This window comes from Drosophila pseudoobscura, chromosome X (genome assembly GCF_009870125.1).
Source record: "Drosophila pseudoobscura strain MV-25-SWS-2005 chromosome X, UCI_Dpse_MV25, whole genome shotgun sequence".
Taxonomy (NCBI): domain Eukaryota; kingdom Metazoa; phylum Arthropoda; class Insecta; order Diptera; family Drosophilidae; genus Drosophila; species Drosophila pseudoobscura.
The window spans coordinates 26,607,759-26,629,906 of NC_046683.1; the positions used below are offsets into that span (position 1 = coordinate 26,607,759).

Sequence of the window (22,148 nt, forward strand, 5' to 3'; positions counted from 1 at the left end):
TGTGTTTTCCAAACTGCGCCATCCTTTCTGAAATTACGCACCGTTTGATTAACCCTCGCAATGAGATTTGTCTGAATAACACTGAGCTTGTCGATCTCCACTTGAAGATCGGCTTCGATGTCGTGGGAGTCGGCTGTGGACATGTTGCTGTGATATGTGTATGTACCTTTCTCACCCTTAGTTGCAATCTCTTTAACCTTGTACAAATACACACAACGAAACACTTACTCTGGTACTCGGGAGTGCTTCTCTTTGCTTAAAGCGTAGCTTAAGAGAACTTGCGAGTCGTTGTTGGTGTTGTCCGAGCGGAGAGCAGAAACTGTGCTGATGTGATCGGTGAGTTGAGGCCTTGTGTCTAGCGATGATGTGCAGCAACCGAACGATCGTCGTCTTTCTTGGTCTCTGCTTTGAACGGAAGAGAGGCTGCTGTCTAACCGTCAGCTTGCGTTGCCCTTTGTGTGCTGCAGTGAGGCTACTGTCCAGGCGCAGAGCTATCGTCCGATCTTCTTTGTCCCTGATTCGTGCGAGAGATAGCGGCCGCTGGATAAACCGTTGGTTTGCGTTGTGTTTGCCATTTACAGTTGCAGCCGGTAAAATATGATTTTATCTGTACATTTAACTGAACGCGGAACGAGGTAGAATCATATGCGGATAGTACGAATTAAACGCGGTTCCCCTCATGGGACACCAAAAATGTTGTGAAAGCCTCGATACGAGATTTCAATGTTGAGCAGAAAATGCTCTGGGGAATCTTTGCTTTTAATAATGTACTCTACACAATGTAGAAAATTAGAGATTTATTCACTTGGACTTCAATCAACTTAAACTTTAATCGTAATCACGTATAGGGTACAATTTAATGGGTAATATGGGTTTAAGCGCGGCCGGCTGCAACTGCTTGATTGTCGCTGTGATTTCGTCGACACGCAAACGAAAAATGTTCTTGGTGATCGGAGACGAGGTTACGCCGTCCTAGAATGAAACGAAGCCGTTCTCCGAGTGGGCAATCGCAGTTAGAGGGCTTTCACTCTCTTTGTAGTTTGAACCCTTAGAAAACCGTCCATACCGCACCCAATACTGGGACCAGTATTAGAAACAAAGGATGTCACCTGTGAATGCTCTGTGAATAAATAAAGTGTTCGTTATGGTACATGTATGGTCGAAAGGAGATAGCAACGGTGGGAGGATTATTCTGAGGTCTGTGGCAACGGTAGCCGACATAGCTTAGAGACCGATCGTTTGTATACGCCTGATGCAGTTTTCACGGTTCAAACTGTCAGCTCCAGGTCGGTCATCCTTGACAATTACTAGATCGCTGACTTGTAGATTGTGGGTTTCATGTCGCCACTTAGGACGGGCTTGAAGATGTGATAGCCAATCCGAGCTCCAACGCTTCCAAAATTGCCGGATAATTTTCTGTCCTTCCAGAAATTGGACTGTGAGTGGAACATGCCTTGTCGTTACATGCGGCGGAGCTAATAATGAATCTCCAATAAGAAAATGTGCCGGGGTGAGGACAGCTAGGTCCTCCAGCTCAGCGTTTAGTGGACATAATGGCCTGGAATTTAAACAGGCTTCAATTTGTGTTAGCACGGTAGCAAGTTGTTCGTAGGTCATTTTGTATCCTGAAAAGGCTCGATAGAGATGTGTTTTGATTTGCTTCCCAAAGGCCTCCGAAATTAGGACTATGCGGTGGATTAAAATGCCATTGGACGTTTCGGGCTGCTAAAGCAGGTATTACAGTTGTGGGTAGCTCTCGTTTCAAATGTATTTGCCAGGTTTGAAGAGCCCGGTAGGCACCAATACAGTTCGTACCGCAGTCGCTATACATATGTTGTCAGTAGCCCCGACGCGCGATGAAACATTGTAGAGCCATGAGAAAGTGTTTGGTGGTTAAGCCCGTGACCGCTTCCAGATGAATTGCTTTTGTAGCCAAAGAGATGAAAACTGCAATATACGCCTTGTAGTTTGTGTGTCCACGGAATCTGGATGCTTGAATTTCGAACGCGACTGTATAGTGCACTCCGGTTGCGATGAATGCACGAGTTGGCGAATTGACTCTATGTAGGGGAAGATCGGCCATAAATTGTGCCGCTGGTTTCGGTCGGTGACGAAAGCATCGGACGCATTGTCGAAGAATGCGTTTGACAGTTTGTTTTCCCTTGACTATCCAGAATTTGTGTCGAATAGTGGCCAGCGCTAATTCGGTGCCGCCGTGGAGTGCGATACGATGGGCATTACGCACGACGAGATCGGTAAAATGATGATGATTGGGAATGATCATTGGTTGTTGCTGGCTTATTTTAAGGTGCATTGCATTTCGCAGTCGACCTCTGACTCGCAGAATTTGTTGGTCATCTAGAAATGGGGATAATTGACACAGTTTGTGTGTGCCCGATAGTGCCTTGCTTCCCTTCAACCTAAAAATTTCTGTCGTGTAGACCTCCTGTTGAATGCTGCGAACGAGATGAATTAAAGCGTTGTCGAGCTCCTGCACACTCAGTGGTCCAGACAGTTTGTTACCTTTGGCTTGAATGTTATGTATAAACCGTAGAACATATGCCATGACTGATATTAACCTGTCGTATGAGGAAGAGTTTTGGCTGAAGGTTTCTGGAGCCTCCGAGACTTGCACAGCATTTTGAAAAAAAAACTGATGGTTTCTCCTCGATTATAGTCCTGTCGATGTCCTGACAGGGAACTCCGTTTGCCGGCCATTGGCTTTCCGGCTGCTGTAGCCATGATGGTCCAGACCACCACAATGGATGTACTGCTAACTCTTGTGGTGTTAAGCCACGAGTTGCGCATTCCGCTGGGTTTACCGCAGTAGGTACATGTCTCCACTGAGTTGATGTACTATGCTCCAAAATCTGTCCAACGCGGTTTGACACAAAGGTTTGCCATCGGTGGGGATCTCCATTTATCCAAAACAAAACGATAGTAGCATCTGACCAATAGATGGTTGACATAGGTAGTCCTGCTGTGCGAAGTTGGTCCCGGATCCATTTTGCCAGTTTAACTGCCAGCAGCGCACCCGAAAGTTCGACTTGTGGAATTGTGATCGATTTCGTGGGTGTGACTCGACTGCGTTCAGCTAGCAAATGAGTTTGAATCTTCCGTTTGGTAGTTCTGCACGAATATATGCACATGCTGAATACGCCAGTGATGATCCATCGCAGAAAACATGTAGCTGTAATGACGCAAGCTCGTGGATGTTGAAGCGCAGCCATCGTGGTACTTGAATTTGCTCTACATATGGTAAGTTCTGTATGAATCCCTGCCATCTATCAAGCAGTTCGGTTGGCCGGGTTCATCCCAGTCCAGTTGTGCTGGGCTGCCATCGTTGCGTTTGATGCGGGCCATCCATGTGTCCCTGAGTATCGCGGTCATGACACAGGGCGTGATGAAACCTAAGGGGTCGTACAGTCGGGCGACTGTAGAAAGTAATGAACGTTTAGTATGTGCGTGACTGATTTCAAAATTTACCTTGAACCCAAAATAGTCTTGATGTGACCTAAGGTTTGGTACTCAAACTCTAATAATGTCTTTCGAGACAAATGATCGAGAGGTATGTCTTTTAGCAGAGAAGCGTCATTCGCAGACCACTTTCGAAGTTCCATTCTTGCTGATCGTAAGGCTCCGATCAATTGATTTTGAATTTCTAATGCTCCTTCGCGAGTGCAAGATCCGCTTTGGACGTCATTAACGTATATTTCGTGTCGGAGGACCCTTTCCGCGAGTGGGTATCGGTCGCGTTCATCCTGTGCCAGTTGATGTATGACGCGAATAGCTGTGTAAGGAGCTGAAGTGGTTCCAAACGTAACTGTGTTGAGATAATACTCAGCTACCTGGTTGTGTTCGCCATGCCAAAAGATGCGTTGATATTGCGAATCCTCTGCATTCATGTCAATGCATGTAAACATCTTCTGAATGTCGGCAGCAAAAACAAAACGATGGAGGCGCCAATTCAGGACCACGCCGGCTAGATCGTTTTGGAGCGGTGGTCCGGTGCATAGGACGCCATTGAGCGATTTTCCGTTTGACGTTTTACAGGAGGCGTCAACCTTAGAAGTGACACTTTCCTCCTTGAATACTGCGGCAATGTGCAACATGTGGACTCGATTCCATTCTTCTTGCTAATGATGCAATGCTGCTGCTCCTTTGGTTACCTGGCCTAGTTGAAAGTACTCATCCATGACCTCCGAATATTTGGCTTATAGCTCCGGCTGCCTTTGGAATCTTCGTTGAAGCATTTTGAATCGATTGATTGCGATTTGACGTGATTTTCGTAGCACCTATGAAGGGTCAAAAAAACGATTAAGTGGTAACCGTACCAAATACTTGCCGTTCAGTTGACGGATGTGAGTTCGTTTAAAATGCTCCTCGCACCATCGCTCTTCTGGTGTGAGCTGTGAGAATTTCTGGAAACTCCCAAGCTTGTAGTGTCGTGCTTGACAGTCTGGAAGTAAAATGATCAGCCATCCAATGTTCAACATCTAGATTCTTGAAAGCATTGATAAAAACCGTCGCAACATTAAGCATATGTTTTATATTAGCAGACTGCTACTTTATCAACTGTGGCAAGTCATACAAACCGTTCATATGGTACATAAATTGCAGCCGTTTGTTGTCGTATCGCGTGAGAACGAGACTCTAAGCTGTTGCATAGCTATTTCCCGCGAGCGCCATCTGCTGAATATCCTCAACGCGATCCAAGGGAAGAGCTTCAGAAAATGAAACCTTTGGACGTCGGACAGTTTCTGGTTGTTATGGATGAGTTGAACAAATGACTCGTGAAATGCCGGCCAATCCACAAACTTGCCTGTAAATGTCGGTACAGGTAGTTTGGGAAATTGTACTGATAATACAGATGGATTTGCTGGCTCTGGATTCTGCTGTAACGGTGGTACTCTTGGACATACCTTTTTTTAGGCCTCTGATATGATGCTGGCCATCTGAAAGGCCACTTCGCTGGACACATAACTATGCGTACTTGGACATCGAAGTAATAGTAAAAGTTGATGATTTTGCTCAAATTCACCCAAGAACCGTTGCAAATTTTGTAAGCGCGTTTGTAAATAAGCTTTTGTTTTCCGATATGCGCCGTCCTTTCTGAAATTACGCACCATTTGATGAACCCTCACAATGAGATTTGTCTGAAAAACAGTGAGATTGTCGATCCCCACCTGAGGATCGGCTTCGAGGTTGTGGGACTCGACTGTTGACATGTTGCTGTTACTCTCTTTGACCTTGTACAAAATACACACAACACTTACTCTGGTACTCGCAGAGGAAAATTTGCTTAAAGCGTAGCTTAAGAGAACTTTGGAGTCGTTGTTGTTGTTGTCCGAGCGGAAAGCAGAAACTGTGCTGATGTGAGCGTTGAGTTGAGGCCTTGTGTCTAGAGCTGACGTACAGCAGCAGAACGATAGTTGTCTTTTTGGTCTCTGCTTTGTACGAGGGAGAGGCTGCTGTCTAACCGTCGGCTTGCGTTGGGCTTGTGTGCTGCAGTGAAGCAACTGTCCAGGCGCAGAGCTATCGTCCGGTCTTCTTTGTCTCTGCTTCGTGCGAGAGATAGCGGCCGCTGGATAAACCGTTGGTTTGCGTTGTGTTTGCCGTTTACAGTTGCAGCCGGTAAAATATGATTTTATATGTGCGTCTGTATGCACGCGGAATGAGGTAGAATAATTTGCGGATAGTACGAATTAAACACTGTTCCCCTCATGGGACACCAAAAATGTTGTGAAATCCTCGATACGAGATTTCAATATTGAGCAGAAATGCTCTGGGGAATCTTTGCGCTTAATAATGTACTACACGAGATAGATAATTCAAAATTTATTCATTTGGACTTCAATGAACTTAAACTTTAATCGAAATCGCGTATATGGTACAAACGACGACTCTTCTTGGTGATCAGAGACGAGGTTACGCTGCCCTAGCATGAAACGAAGACATTCCCTGAGTGGGAAATCGCAGTTAGAGAGCTATCACTCTCTTTGTGGTTTAACCCTTAGAAAACCGTCCAGGTATATTAGATTTGTGGTGAAAATTGATCAGCATCAATAGCCGAGTTGTTTGAGCCATGTCTGTCTGTCCGTCCCTATGAGTGCCTGGTGCTCAAAAACTATAAGAGCTAGAGCAACGACATTTTGTATCCAGACTTCTGTGATATATCACTGTAAGAAGTATATTTCGAAAAATCGCCCTGCCTACTTCCGCCCCACAAAGGAAGAAAATCTGTGGCATTCACAATTTTAAGGATACGAGAAAACAAAAAACGCAGGATCGTAGAAAATTATTATATCTCTTAGACTGCAGAATCCGAACCAGATCGTAATATTATTAAAGCCAGAATGAAGAAAACAATTTCATTTTCTCTCGATCCATCTCTCTCTAACACACACTTTTCATAGTCAGCTTTGCCTATTGCAAAAAGTTAACCAAGTGCTAACCAAATTTGGTATCCACACTCCTGTGATATCGAAACTTGACAAATTTGTTTCAAACTTTCGGCCTCTTCCGCCGCCGCAAAGGACGAAAATCTGTGGCATCCACAATATGAAAGATACGAGAAAACTAAAAGCGTGGTCATAGAGAATGACCATATCTATCAGATTGCTGAATCTGGATCAGATCGGAACATTTTTATAGCCAAAAGGAACAAATCTATTTGCAGTGGCTACGCAGCGCCCGACGTCACGCTCAGACTGATTTACTGTCTCTCTCTCACGCACTCTTTGCCGTGTCGTTCAATATTAGCGGCGTCTGCCGGAGGAGAGCCATACTGACTAAGTATGAGGTATAAATGTAGAGTTGCGGTCTCTGCAGAAACTGACAACGTTCCCCTCATTTTTTGTTTGTTTTTTTAGAAGTAGTGGTCATTTTTTTCACCTTAAGTATCTTACATATATTGTATGCTGATAAGCAACTACTGCACCGTAAAGTGGCCGATGCAACACCACCGAAAGGCACGACACCGCCGCACGGTATGTATAATGGTAGCATAAGACCCTGAACTGGTTTATGCGGCTCAGCAAACCAGGGCTATCTATGGTCTCCTTCCGCCGCCGCCAACCGACCGAGGGCTGGTGCCGCATGACGCGCGGCGCGTAGCCGATCCGAACGCGACTAATTAAGCTGTTTGACTAATATGTGAGGAAAATTAGAACAAAATTCACTGAGAGCAATTTTAGAGTGGTTTTTCTAAACATAAATTACCAGAGTATATATATTATATTTATATAGGAATATTAATTATCACAGTGTTTATTGATATGAGTATGTGGTTTAGGTTTTATAATGAATATTGGATAACTACTTTAATAATTGATGAGACAACTAATTAGCACGACGACTGCCAACTTATTCGCTCAACGGCTGACAACTTAATAATGAGAGTTCTATCTCGGGCGCTTGACGTCCCGCCCAAACTATAGCGATGCTCGACGCGTCGTTTTTTGCGCCTCCTCTATGTTATGCTTGTCTTCGTTTCGCTCGGTAGGTCTTATATTCACAACCATTCGGTTACCAGAAAAGATTTCAACTGCTGGATCGGCCGTTCTTCCTCTGCCCCGATCTAAAAATCAACGTCGTTTTTTTCTAAGTTTTGTGAGTGGACGCGCGAATTTGCGAAAGAATCCTGATAGTCTTAGAAACGCTTGGACGGCCTTGACATTCTTCGGCGTAGGGAAGTTATTTACTGCTGGGCACATTTCTTCTCCTGGCCCGATTTGTCCATTTTCGATAATATAACCCAGAAACTTTTTACGCCGCTGCAAATCGCTACATTTCTTCCATTTAATCTTCATTCCATACGAAGCTGCTTTCTCTAGGACTTTCTTTGCTTTGGACATACATTCCTCGACGTCGTTGGCTTATATATTGATGTCATCCATGTACAGCTGCATAACGTCTTCATTCATTAGCGGCTGTAAAATATTTTTTAAAAACCGTATAAAAGCTGCTGGAGAGTTTGTAAATCCGAACGGCGCCCTGCTGAATTCGAAAAGTCCTTCACGACTAACGAGCGCAGAGTAAGCTTTGCTATCCTCTTCCACGGGCAAATGAAAAAATCCATCTTTAAAATCCATAATACTCAAAAACTTAGCTGCTTTTAGTTTCTCCAGGGCATCGTATATCATTGAAACGGGAAAACGATCTTTCAACACCATGCTATTTAGTTTTCGATAGTCAACGATAGCAAACTCTCAACGTTTGATCTTTCTTTCTGACTATCACAATTCTGCCGCTACTTGAGAAGTTGATTTGCGTACAATACCCTGATCGAGCCACTCATCAGTTTGCCTTTTTTACAGCTGCGGCTTCATCTCCAGACACGATTTGGCGACTGACGAAAAGGTTTATTACTCGGTCTGGAATGATCTTAAACTCAATTGGACATATTATGGGCACATTGGCTGACTAATAACTGCTTTTCACCAGCTGCTTGATGTTCCTCTGATATTGGGGTGGAGCCACAAAACTACCTGTGATCACATTGTAAACCACTCCTCTTCCGATTTTTTCTGATGTTCCAGGCTCAGGAAAGAGACCCCGTCCGCATCGGCCATAAGCGTGAACTTCTTTATAAAATCGTAGCCCAATAGTCCATCACATTCCACTGAATTGTTTGGAACCACCAGGAACTTGTGTTCGGTTCGCAGCTGATCTACTTTTATGTCGGCATGAAAAATTCAATCGGCTTCGTGTTCTTGTTTCCAAGTATTTTCACATCGCTCAACTTTTCAAACACGCCTTTTTCGATACCATTTACAAGGACTGTATTAAATCGACTGCGATCCACTATTATATTCACTCTTCCAGCCTTCTTTGGACAATTACGGAAGATATGTCCACTCTCGTTGCAATTAAAGCATTTCGTATCAGCTGTACAAGACATTCTTTTATGTTCCGGCGAACCGCAATTAAAACAATATTCTTTCGTTCCTTCAGTTACCTACGTTTTATTCCTATATGGAACTATGGTTTTGTCACTGCTGAGTTTTCCTTGAACCAGTTCGTAAAATACTCTTCTTTCAACGCCTTATACGACTGGCACCGATAAATCGCCATTTTAAACTAGTTTTTTATTTGCATCCCTTTTACGATATACCGCAATACTGCTGCTTGTTCAATATGTTCGATGCTTGCCATCTTCTTCATGTTCAGCAATTACTCGTGGAATGTTTCCGACCTCTCCAACGATTGGTGGATATCCGCACTATTTTTATTACTTTACTTTAGGTTCAGGCGGTAGCCTGGGGGACTGATGACTGATGCTCTGTGATCTCGTGCAGAGACCTGCGGCAGTCATTTACAGTCGCTGAGTTCGACGATATTGAGCCTAAAGCTTTAATAGCTGTTTGGCCTTCCGATAAAACGCACACTAAGTGCGTGTCTAGAAGTAGTTTGGAGACGATAGAAATAGCCTCCTTGATGGTTACAACCTCCGCTTGGAACTTGGACCACTGCAGTGGTCCGGGAGCCTGAAGCAATGACTGATGTTCAGCTCGCTGCAGTAGACTCCGCCTCCCACGCGGCCGTCTAACTTTGAGCCATCAGTGTAGAAGTGAACCGCATTTGCGGGTCTTGGTTCGCCCATCTCCCAGTCCTCCCTATGTGGGATTGATACCTGGAAAGGCGTCGAGAGGTGATCGCGAGACACGAAACCAAATAGTTGAATTTTTCGTTAATTGGAATGCTTTCGTCATTGTGAACCACTATGAAGTTTTTAAAGTCCGAAAAGTTGTCGCTGAACTGCGCTAACTTTGCAAGTCGAGCACGAGTTGGGCCACCATAAGCTGCTACTGCTACTTCAAAGCAAATGAGAGACATTAACTATACCTTTTTGACAATTGAGAGTTCTTTCAACTCGACTCCAAATTCATCGCCTATATCTTCAATCCTCTCTTGAAGTTCGCGTGACGTGTCAATGCTACGCATCAGCGTATCGAGTCTGCACTCGAGTTCCGCCAATACCAGCGGAATATCCCACGCTTCTAATCGGTCCGCTTTGCCACGGCAGCTGCGCTTTTTCTTCAGTCCTTGGCTTTTAAGGTCAAGGCGAAAGGTCGTTTCTAATAATCGTATTCAATGCCGACGCCCTCAATAAAGGAATGGGTAATTATCCCAAGCCAGGTAAAAAATCAATATAGCCAACAAATTAGGGTATTGCGTCGCGTAGCTCAAAACAGGGTAGCTTGGTGTTTGGTTTGGATCAAGCGCGCTGAACAAAAAGAACAGCGATAAGCAACTGTGAGGAGCGAAAGCGAAACGAAAAAATTCACCGCTGCGTGCTTAGCCAACGACCCAACTATATATTTGACACAACGAAAACGAGAAAGGGGAAGGGGTGACAGCGACTGCAGCTAAAAATGAGTAATATGTGTTGCGTCCAAGATGGTTAGGTGTATGTATATGTGTATTAATATATATATACGCTCAACTCTAACTACAGCATGCAAATCTAGCTCTACTATGACATACGTATGTGCCAAGATACAATTCTACCAATTGGGGTATTTTAATTGTGGCATAGTTTGGTTCCTATGCGATAGTTATGATGATGATACATACATATGTATTGTATTTGATAAAATAATAATATTAAAATACAATTTGTTGTTTGCTATTACTTTGGAGCAACTTATACAACAGTCAACAGCTAGAAAAAAATCTGATAATTAAAAAAAAAAATTTTTTTTATATTATTATTATTTGGCTCAATTATCTGTTCAGGTTTCTAGAGTAGAGGTCCTCTTAGATCATCCTGTTGGGCAGGTCGACTTGGTCTATTCTGGCCAGTCTACGCCGGTATCGTGTTTTCGCAAGATGCCTTGCCAGTATATTGGGGTTGCTTCTGAGCTTACAAGTATGGTTCTTCGCTTGATTTATGATAGCATCACGTACAAGTGGTACGTCATGGTCCTTGGTGATGTCCCGGTTACGGATATACCACTCAGCTCCGGAGATCCTACGCAGAAATTTACTCTGGAATGTCATGATCCTCGCAAGATTAGTCTTGCAGGCAATCTCATACACCTGAACGACGTACTTCCGGGCAGAGGACAGTATGGCTTTGTAGATCATGACTTTGTTTTTTAAACTGAGATTGTTGCTTGGTCTAAGTAGCCAGAACATTTTCTGGGCCTTACCCACCTTATCAACTTGCTTCTCACGCTACGGATGTGACTGTCGAAAGTTACACGTGCATCCAGTGGGATTCCGAGGTATGTGTGATTCCTACGCTGCTCCACTAGTTTCCCAAGCAGGAAGACACCAGGGCTAGAGCCTATTTATCAGGGTTTATGGAGATGTTCCATCGGCAGGCCCAGTTTTCAAACAGCTTGAGGTATTGCTGTAGATTTCCCTCGAGAGTACTGCTGTGTCGTCATTTCCCTTCGGACCGTAGAGGGATTTGGCATGTCGTGGGTAAATAAGCAGTACAGTGTCGGCCCAAGCACGGTGCCATGCGGTTCTCCTGCCTTGATGGTCTTGGTCAAAGAAGCTGCACCATCCTTGACTACACGAAAGGTCGTCTCCGTCAGAAAGCTTTTGATAACTTCACACAGCTGAGCACAGTTGAGCATCATTTTGATCTTGGCGAGTAGTCTCTCGTGCCACACTCGTTCGAAAGCCTGCGAAATATACAGGTAAGCAGCTGGAAACCATCTAGTATGTGTTCCACTACCCTGTGCAGTTGTTCGGGTGTGCTGTGCTGAAGCCTGAACCCAAATTAATAGTTTGGCATGGATGTTTTAACCAGCGGCGACTCCAGTGCCCTTCGTAGGATGCAGCGCTCAAACATTTTGCCAAAAGTTGACAAGAGACTAATTGGTCTATGTTTGTTGAGGTCTTCCGTTGGATTTCCTGGTTTTGGCAACATGATTATGTGGGCACATCTCCAGGCTTTGGAAGAGTATACTAATCTTAGCGACGCATTAAAGATTAGCAACAGATACAGAATCGCTCTGTTTGGTAGCGCCTTTGCCACAACATTGTCAATCCTATCGTCGCCAGGGGCCTTCTTGGACTTGAGTTTCATTATGTCCTCCAAGATTTCTTGAAAAGTGATTGCCGCCACAGGGAGCTCCATCTGGTGGGTCTCATTCAGCCTCTCAGTGACCATCATTGCTCTTCAACTAGATGTCGTCCAGAATAGTGTGAATCTTTCTTCCAGGTTCTTCCAATTTCTGGACTCTCCATTTTGTATTGCGTATACAACAAACGCAATACAAAATGGAGAGACCAGAAATTGGTGGTAATAAGTTAACAAATGTACATATGTACGTATGTATTTGCTTTCTCTTTATTTTTCTCCTTGATTTTAAATGCTGATTTTCAGGCCTTAAATACATGCAAGTCGAAATGAACTGGCATTATAGTACTGCGGATTTGCGGGGGTCCTGAAATAATTCCGTTAATGTCGACCGGTTCAGATCCAACTACAGCTCTAGTCTTATTTCTGCAACCAAGGCGCCGCAACAAGGCGGATAAAACTGGAAAATCTGAAAGAGATTGTTCAAAAAATGCTGGAAGTCCAGAAAGAGCAGCAGAACTTACAGGATGACCACCAGCAATCAAAGCGAGAGATACTCCAGCCAATTGCGGGCAGCCAAGGCCAAACCAACTTGCAGCAGAGCTTCTGCAATTTTTAAGGGGAGTGCTAAGAGTAACGTTTATTGTATAAATATGGCCGAATCTAAACGTTGCCGAATTGGGTTGAAACATTATATTTTATTGTTTTATAACAAAAGGTACATTTTTAGACCCTGAGACCTTTGAAAATTAAACTTTTATAAATAAGCGCAACCTTAATATGATATAAGTTGGTTTACATATGCTAATAAATTGTGAATATTATTCAAACTCTCGACTTTTATTAAATTCAAAACTTGCAACAGTTTAATATTAGTTATTAATAAATAAAATAAATATTAATAGCTTAACAAAGTTCAAAAGCTCATTCTCATTCAGTTTGAAAGACCCTAATTGCTATAGCTACTATTTACAGGACTTCCATTAAGAAATAAGAGCTGCAGGGGCGTGATGTGTGTGAGGGGCCATTTCCTATTACCTTTAAGTTGCAAACAACCCTTTCTTGGTTTTATCAATATGATAATGCTCCTATTCATACAACCGAAACGTTTAACTAGTAAGCTGGCCGCTACTCACCGGTTTTGAATTTTATTTATCAATAGTATTGATCAGACCAACAATATTCAAGTTTACTCGAATTAATTTAAACCATGGAGCTATTTTGGAGCTTGATATAACTTAATTATTTGACCAATTTGTATGAAACCACCGAAACCGTATGTGCCCAGTTATGGAGCAGAAAAGTGGATCAACAATCTATTACCTTTTTTAATTTAATTCAAGCATTCTTACTAGCTTAAATAGTATGTAAGTTTTTTCTTGTTTTTTCTTAGAATTATTAGGTTAGGTTAGGTTAGGTTAACCCGGACGGCCCTCAGCGGGGCCGCGCATAGGCCAATATGGCCCTTAGTTATCCGGATGGGGGGGTGTATGAACCGTCGCGGGAGTGTTAATGTGGTTTTAAAAAGTCCCCGAGAATCGAGGTGCTTTTAGCACAGGCCAGCAGTTCCTGAGGCGTCCTTTTGGAGGCATCTTCCAGCGATGCCAACACTGGGGCGCCCAGGCATCTCCTCCTTGCCCTTGAGAGAGCCGGACAGTTGCAGATGAGATGTTCCAGGGTTTCGATAGCCCCAGGTTCCTCACATTTCCTGCAACTGTCTCTGTTGGTGATGCCTAGCTTTGTTGCATGTGCAGCAGCCAGACAGTGACCTGTTAGAATTCCCACGATCAGTCTGCAGTCCTTTCGTGGTAGGTGCAGTAGGTAGTGGCTAAGTTTCTCGTTGCGCTCCTTGCACATTATCTTCGAGGTTCTGCAGGTGGTGGTACTCCTCCACCTGCTATCAGTCTGTGCTCTGGCCTGCTTCTCTAGATCGCCTTGCAGCGTTCTGAGGGAGACAGGCACTCTGAAGGCCCGACGCCTTCCTTAGCTAGTACGTCCGCCGCTTCGTTTCCTTCGATGCCCTGGTGGCTGGGAACCCAATAGATCCGCACTGTCTTTGTCGTGCTTAGGATGTCTAATGCCTCCCTGCTCGCCAGGACACTTCTGGAACTGACCACGGACGACTGCATGGATCTAATCGCCGCTTGGCTGTCGACGAATAGGTTGACCGCATCGTGTGCTCGTTCTGTGAGGAGAGCGACCTCCGCTGCTTTCCCGAAAACTTCTGCCTGGAATATGCTGCATTGGTCCGGTAGCTTATACGACAGCCTTATCTCGGGGTCTGTGCAGTATAGGCCCGCTCCTACTCCTCCGTCCATCTTGGAGCCGTCTGTGTATATATTGAGGTGCTCAGTTTGGTCCCTTCCAATCTTCCAGTCTTCAGGTCCCAGAGATGTGGTTGTTTTGACGTCAAGGCAAGTTTGGGGGGTCATGTAGTCAGTTGATCTGGTCATTTCCCTGCCGATTGAACTATGCCCGTATCCTTGTGGCGATAGATTTCCTGATGCTATTAGGCGTTGTGCTGCCTTTCCTGCAATCAGGCGAGCGTGAATGTCCAGGGGGTCGATTCCGAGTATGGTTTCGAGTGCTTTTGTTGGGGTTGACCTCAGCGCCCCTGTAATACAGTGCAGAGCCTATCGCTGAGTCTTTTCCATAAGCTTATGGTATGTCTTCTTTTCAGTAGCCTGCCACCACACTAAGGCTCCATACAGCAGAGTTGGTCGCACCACCGAGATGTAGATCCAGTGCATTAGAGCAGGTGACAGGCCCCATGTGCTGCTGAGCATCTTCTTGGATGCATAAAGCGCAATGGTAGCCTTCTTCACCCTTTCCACTACATTGGGCCGTACGTTCCATTAAGGAGCTGATGGTCGATGGACATACACCCGTAATAAGTATGCTTATGACATCTGCATAAGCTGTTATCTTTGGGGCCTTCCTTTCAAATCTCTTGATGAGGTCGTCGACCACCAGATTCCACAGTAGTGGCGACAGGACTCCACCCTGAGGTGTGCCTCTGTGTGCCCCCTTTACCATGGAAGCAGTGCCCCACTCCGATTGCACCCGTCTGCAACTTAGGAGGTTTTTGATCCAGACGTTGATTGCAGGGTGTATGTTATTCGCTTCTAGGCGACTTGTTATTGCGGTTGTGGCCACGTTGTTGAATGCTCCTGAGATGTCCACAAATGCTCCCAAAGCATACTTTTTGTTGTGAAGGGCGCTCTCGATGGTGGCTACTAGCGAGTGTAGTGCCGTCTCCACTGATTTCCCCTTGGTGTAGGCGTGTTGGTTTGTTGACATCAGTCCCCCTACTTCATTCCTGATGTGTAAATCCAACAGCTTTTCTAGTATTTTTAGTAGAAAGAAGGTAAGGCTTATCGGTCTGTAATCCTTGGGACTCACGTGGCTGCCATTTCCTGCCTTAGGGAGGAAGACAACTCTCGAGGTTCTCCATTGGATGGGGATATAGCCCGTACTTAGGTATGCTGAGTATATTGCGAGGAGCCATGGGGTAATAACCTCTTTGGTCAACTGCATCATGGCTGGGAATATCCCGTCCAGTCCTGGTGCTTTTATGCCCGCGAAGGAGTCTATGGCCCAGTGGATTCTCTTAGTGGTTAACAGACCTATTGGAGGGTGTTGTTCCTCGGTTGCTAGGTCCTGATGCTCCTTGGCGTCAGTGACCTCGGTGCATCCAGGGAAGTGCGCCTCCATTAGTGCTGTTAGGGCTTCTTTGCTGCCCTCTGTCCACTGTCCGTTGTCTAGTTTTAGTTGGCTCTGTACTGTGGGCTGCTTTGAAAGCAGCTTCCGAAGCCTGGCGGTTTCGGGCACTTTCTCGATGTTGGAGCAGAAGTTTCTCCACGAGTTCCTTTGTGCCTTACGTATTTCCTTCTTGTAGCTCCTAAGTAGGATTTTATATTCCTCATTGACAATCTCCTCGTTCGCTTGTTTGGCGATCTTGAAGAATTCCTTGAGGTTGTTCCTTTGGAGAGAGAGATCTCGGTTCCACCAGAGTGGCTTGGACCTCCTCTTCGTTCTGGAGGGTTTGCACGATGCATGGTAGGCGTTCAGTAGCTCGTTGGATAGGGTCTTTAGACACTTCTCTATATCCTCCGCGGATTTCACTGAGCCCGGATTCGCGAGCTTCGAAGTAACTGTCTTTTTAAACTTTGCCCAGTTTGTGTTCCGGGGGTTTCTATAGACTGTTGTCTTCGAAGGGTGTTTGAATTCGCACTTGAACTGAATGTACTTATGGTCTGAGAAGGATGGTCTATCGAGGACCCTCCAGCTAGATACCGTAGTACTGTTTCCCATTGCAAGTGTTAGGTCTAGCACGTTAGATGAGGTCGGACCTACGAAGGTGTGCTCCTCCCCAACGTTTGCTATATATAGATTAGTTGCTAGTATAAAGTCTAAGAGTGACTCACCTCTGTCATTGATGTCGGTGCTTCCCCACACATTGTGGTGGGCGTTGGCGTCCGTTCCGATGACGAGTTGATAGTTTTTGGTGCCGGCTTCTGTCACCAGGCTCCTGAGTTCGTCGGGTGGTGCGGGTCTGTCGTGAGCCATGTAGCAGGAAGCCACCAGAAGGCGCTTTTCCTCACTTTCCAGCATCACAACCGTCAGGTCATCCGTGCTGTAATGAGACATAAGGTAAGCATGGATTCCCTTTCGTACGAGTACGACGGTTCTGCTCCTGCTTACCGATGTTGAGTAGAACAGGTTATGATTTGAGGACTTTAGTCCGGCCACTGAATTGCCTGTCGCAATCCAGGGCTCCTGGACTAGAGCTATGTCGGCGAGCCCTTGCTCCATGGCGATGAGGAGCTCCGCCGACGCTACCTTTATGCTTTTATGCAAGTTGAGCTGCAGCACACTCAGCATGGGTGGCTGGCTCGCTTGCACCTGACGGGTTGACTACCAGCGTCAGGTCACCGTCTTCCTCTTCTTCGTCTTCAAGCGCAAGACCCTGGGCGGCCTCCACGATGGACTCGAGACCTAGGTCCTTTTCCACCTCGCCTGCCTGCAGGGTATGCGCGTCCTTGTCCTCAGGGTGGCGCTTTTTGAGGCGCAGGTAGACGCTACCCATGCCCCACGCCATCTTCCCGAACTTGGGGTATAGCAGATCCTCTGCTTCCTTGTTTATTTGGAGGATCACACACTGGCCCCCCTCGTTGGGTAGTGGGCTACCAATGTGTAGGATCCTCCAATCGGCCGTTGGCACGTCCGCGTTTTGCCGCTGAAGGAGCTTCAGCGCTCGTTCCCCCTGGATTGTGATGGGAAAGAGTACCTTCGCCTTAGGCTTGGACGGGATAAGCTCCCGGTCCACAACCTCCAGCTTGGCCCCCTCCCACATCGCCTCCAGTTGGCAGACCGTACGCGTCAGCCACCTTAGGGTTGGGTCATCATTGCACTTCAGGATCTTAACCCCATTTAGCCACCCCGCTTCATCGAACGTGGGCATTGGGGCCGCGGGGTCTTCCTCCATCTGTGCAAAGAGTGCGTCGACAAGACGCGCGTGCACCAGCTTCCACTGTGCCGCTGACATCTTGCCGTTTTCTTCGCTGTGGTCAATGAGTGCCACGATCAGGTGTCGTTTGGTCACCTCGCTGACCTTCGCTTTCGGTTTCGTTGGCTTCTTGGCCGCTTTCGGTGGAGGGGCTGCACTCCTGGGCCCGCGTTGCCGCTTGCTCGCTGGAGTGTCCTTAATGGCACTCTCAGTCGAGCGTTGCCTCTTGGTGGCCATCATCTCCTCCACCTTATTGGCATATTCGCCATTCGACGCCCTCATCTGTGGCATCTGGGCATAGTGTAGCCGACCCTCCTCTACTGTCTGCTCGGCCCAGGCTAGCTTGACCTTCTCCTCCTGGGAGATGTCTGCTTTGCCTTGCAGCCGGCTTTTTATGTTGAGGGCCGCTTTGTATTGCGCTTTGGCCTTCATCCCCTCCTTGGAACGCTTCGGCCCTTCCCTACGCAGGGAGCTGGTGCCTGGTTCCGGCGAGCGGAGAAGGCTCTCTTCATCCGTCCTGCTTAGAGAGAGCACGCTCTCCAGATCCGTGTCTGTATCGACTACGGCATCTGTGCGGCTCAACTTGCAGGCCACGGAGTGAGTTGTTTTTGTTGTTGTTATTGTGGCAGTAGCTTTACAACTGACCTGGCCTGCTCCCGCCAAGTCTGAGGTGTGACCGCTGGCGACACGCAGAGAGGACTGCTCCTCCCCGTGCCCGCCGGTGGTAGCAGTCACGCTTTCCACCGATGTTTGGGTTGACATCCCAACCCGTGCTTGCTCCTTCTTCGACTCCATAGTTGGCCCGAGGGTCCATACTGGTTAATATTTTTCGGGGGGACCACCCCCTAGCGTTTTAGGCCTGACCGCCAGGCACCTCTAGCCATGGCCCTGGTTCGGTTCCCCCGACTTTGAATCGGAAAGACGCATTACCCCGGACAGAGCAAGCGACAGTGCATTACCCTTGTCCGGGGTAATGCAGTGTCCATTGCCCAGCCGGCACCCTCGTGGAGGGTTCAGCTAGAGGATTTTCGCCAGCCCTTAGAATTATTAGAATTCTCAAAAATATATTTTGTTTGTTAGTGTGTCCTATTCAAGTGTCGCAAAGTTATTACCCTAAATTTTCCGTATGTTCTTGAATATTTTAGTTTAAAAAAAATTAAGTCTCTAGCGTGGTTTTTTGTGAACAGTGGGCGATAGAAACTGACTAGGGTATCCTATTCAACTGGCAATACTTTATACTTAGCTTACAAATTATTTTAAAATAAATACTTATCTGCAAAATATAGTTAACTATGTGTTAAAATTTTTTAGATTTTAGAATAGTTTTTCTAAATATAGAAAGACCGAAACTTGGGTGGCTAATTGTATTTTAACGACGAAAAAAGAATGGTGCGTGCGTTCGTTTTCAATAGATTTTTTCGACTCTCTCCAATGTATTCAAATAATTTCTTCTTAGCCTTCACCAAGGGCGAGCTTTTATTGCGCTCCCACTTTGTCCTAGCCTAACTTACGATAGACTTAATAAGATGCGATACACTAATAAAAATTAGAATATAAGATCAGGCGCCAAATGGTGCTACACCGGCCCCGTTGAAGGAGTGGAAGGCTTCAAGCCAGTGGCAGAAGCGCCAACTTGTGGATTGGCCTCCTGAATGTAGCTCCGCTGCTCGTCCTTAGGTCGACCACCCTGATCCTTCCGTCCTGCCCGGCGGTTGTTCCGCCGACCCTTCCGGGGAGCCACTGTTGAGGGGCCAGGTTGTCCTCGGCGACGATTACGTGGTCGCCTTCCTTGACGTTCGCTTCCTCCTGGTGCCACTTGCATCTTATTTGCAAGCCCAGCACATACTCCCGGGATTATCGCTGCCAGAACATTTGCCTGACTGACGAGACAAGCCGCCATCGCTTTAAGCAGATCACACCCGTCTGGTCCAGGGTGCTGAGGGTGCGATGAGCGGCCCGCCTGTCAGCAGGTGCCCGGGAGCCAGCGCGTCTCCGTCGCTTGGGTCTGGACTTGAGTACCGCCTCGATCACGACCAGCACGGTCTCCAGTTCCTCTGCGGTGAGGAGAGCGCTTCCGACTGCCCGTAGGAGTAGGCTCTTCACAGACTTTACACCTGTCACTTTTGCCTTCCACTACTTTAATACGATTAATTTGTGAGTCTACCCGTGCGCGCCATGAAATTTAAGGATAGTTTATCTAAATATAATAAAAATATAAAAAATCTTGGGTGGCTGCAAATAATTGTATTTTAACGACGAAAAAATAATGGTGCGTGCGTTCGTTTTCAATCGAATTTTTCGACTCTCTCCAAGTATTCAAACAATTTCTTCTTAGCCTATCTTGCCTACGATGGCAAAGTGCGGCGAATTCGCCAAGAGCGAGCTTTCATTGCGCTCCCGCTTTGCCCTAGCCTAACTTACACTAGACCTAATAAGATGCGATACACTAATAACAGTTATAATATAAGATCAGACGCCAAATGGTGCTACAATGTTAACAGGAGGTGAGAAATATAAATCGATTTACAGATTGTACGATTGAATTGTATCAGGGGAGATATGGTATGGTATACCCATTAGGGTTTTTTAATTCTGGCATAGAACCCCAAAAGGTTCATGACCGTAAATTGATCTACAGAAAGGTAAACGAAAAGGCCGGAAAATGCGGGTACGTCTAGAAAGAACATCTAAATACATCTCAGCTTGACAATAAACAATTCTAAGAATGAGCATGTGGCAAAATATTGTACCATTTCATATTCTGCGACGGAGATATTTAACTGCATCACAAATCTTGCAATTGCCTCGTAATCTGGTTCGAGCAGTTTTAGAATCACGGACAGCACCGCGATAAACTATTAGTTTTATTTATTCGATCTTGACCCATTTTATGAAGAGAATTAGTGTAAGTAATAGGCTATTCACACTGTCGACCATCCACCATCCATTTCGGGGATGGTCCTTAAGGTTTTTGCGTACCGTAAATTTCCCACTTAGTCCACCATCCATTTTGATGTTCCTAAGCCGCACGTTTCTATGCGATAGTTATGATGATGATACATAAATATGTATTGTATTTGATTATAAAATAATAATATTAAAATACAATTTGTTGTTTGCTATTACTTTTGGAGCAACTTATACAACAGTCAACAGTTGGAAAAAAATCTGATAATTGAACAAAAAATAAATTTAAAAAATGCGTGCTATCAAGGTCGAAGAATTTGGAAAGGGATATTATTTGGTTCAATTATCTGTTCAGGTTTCTAGTGTAGAGGTCCTCTTAGATCATCCTGTTGGGCAGGTCGACTGGGTCTATTATGGCCAGTCTACGCCGGTAGCTTGTTTTCGCAAGACACCTCGCCAGTATATTAGGGTGGCTTCTGAGCTTACAAGTGTAGCAAGGTAATAATTAGTGAGGCATTCAACTAGTATTTAAAATAGCATACAGCGCGCATTGGTATTTACCGCACCATCGATACACTCGGCGGGAAATACCAATAGTGAGATATCGGATAAGAAACATCGATAATAGAGTAAGTGCACTTTGTAAATGGCGATTGTGGGAGACAGACGCGCAGCTAATAAAACAGAGTTATATCAAATCGCCGGGCTTGTGTTTTTATACCTAGACAGTTCACCCACGCACCGATGTTGGTCACTACAATTCCCGGGTTAGACGGCCTACAATTTCAGAAGTGGGATAGGATCAACCGCCGCCAGTGAAAAATAGCGAAAATTTTTCTTTTCTCGTCCGTCGAAGACGCCATTGCTGGAAAAAAAAACATGTCGGACTTGGTCGGCACGGAGGAGTTCTCAGCCGCCCAGCTGCGCGGATGGCTGGAGTCCCTCAATCTACCAAAAGGTGGAAGCAAAGACTTAACGAATTACCAGTAGAGCTGCGGGGACAGGGACCACCGGCAGCCGAAACATGCGAGAACGAGAGGGAAGATGAGGCAGCCGCAGATCAAGACTCGCCAAAGAGCGAACGCAAAGAGAAGAACGAAAAAGCACCGCAAGCGCCTGGGCACAACAACAACCACGGCGAATATCGAGCAGAGGTTGAAATGTTAAAATTGCAATTCGAGCTGCTGAAGCTGCGTTTAGGCCTGACCGCCAGGCACCTCTAGCCATGGCCCTGGTTCGGTTCCCCCGACTTTGAATCGGAAAGACGCATTACCCCGGACAGAGCAAGCGACAGTGCATTACCCTTGTCCGGGGTAATGCAGTGTCCATTGCCCAGCCGGCACCCTCGTGGAGGGTTCAGCTAGAGGATTTTCGCCAGCCCTTAGAATTATTAGAATTCTCAAAAATATATTTTGTTTGTTAGTGTGTCCTATTCAAGTGTCGCAAAGTTATTACCCTAAATTTTCCGTATGTTCTTGAATATTTTAGTTTAAAAAAAATTAAGTCTCTAGCGTGGTTTTTTGTGAACAGTGGGCGATAGAAACTGACTAGGGTATCCTATTCAACTGGCAATACTTTATACTTAGCTTACAAATTATTTTAAAATAAATACTTATCTGCAAAATATAGTTAACTATGTGTTAAAATTTTTTAGATTTTAGAATAGTTTTTCTAAATATAGAAAGACCGAAA

The 22,148-nt window shown here is 45.6% G+C and overlaps 2 protein-coding genes across 8 annotated transcripts in view; one reads left to right on the forward strand and one right to left on the reverse strand.

Moving 5' to 3' along the window:
- Nucleotides 1-22,148, forward strand: part of Lcch3 (Ligand-gated chloride channel homolog 3) — a 423,845-nt gene that overhangs the window by 8,353 nt on the left and 393,344 nt on the right. The window lies entirely within an intron of this gene.
- On the reverse strand, nt 788-4,459 carry LOC6899689 (uncharacterized). Of its 4 annotated transcripts, none has more exons than XR_004470051.1 (3): nt 3,849-4,459; nt 3,487-3,790; nt 790-3,434 (listed from the first exon to the last, which is right to left on the reverse strand). XR_004470051.1 is itself a non-coding variant. In XM_002135810.3 (2 exons), exons 1-2 carry the CDS (start codon nt 4,110-4,112, stop codon nt 3,311-3,313), a joined length of 726 nt encoding a protein of 241 aa, XP_002135846.3. In that variant the 5' UTR covers nt 4,113-4,459; the 3' UTR covers nt 788-3,310. The 4 variants fall into 4 exon arrangements, 2 of the variants coding, with proteins under 2 accessions (XP_002135846.3, XP_015044449.2); XR_004470050.1 differs by having other exon boundaries at nt 790-2,456; nt 2,524-3,434; nt 3,487-4,459; XM_002135810.3 differs by having other exon boundaries at nt 788-3,410; nt 3,487-4,459.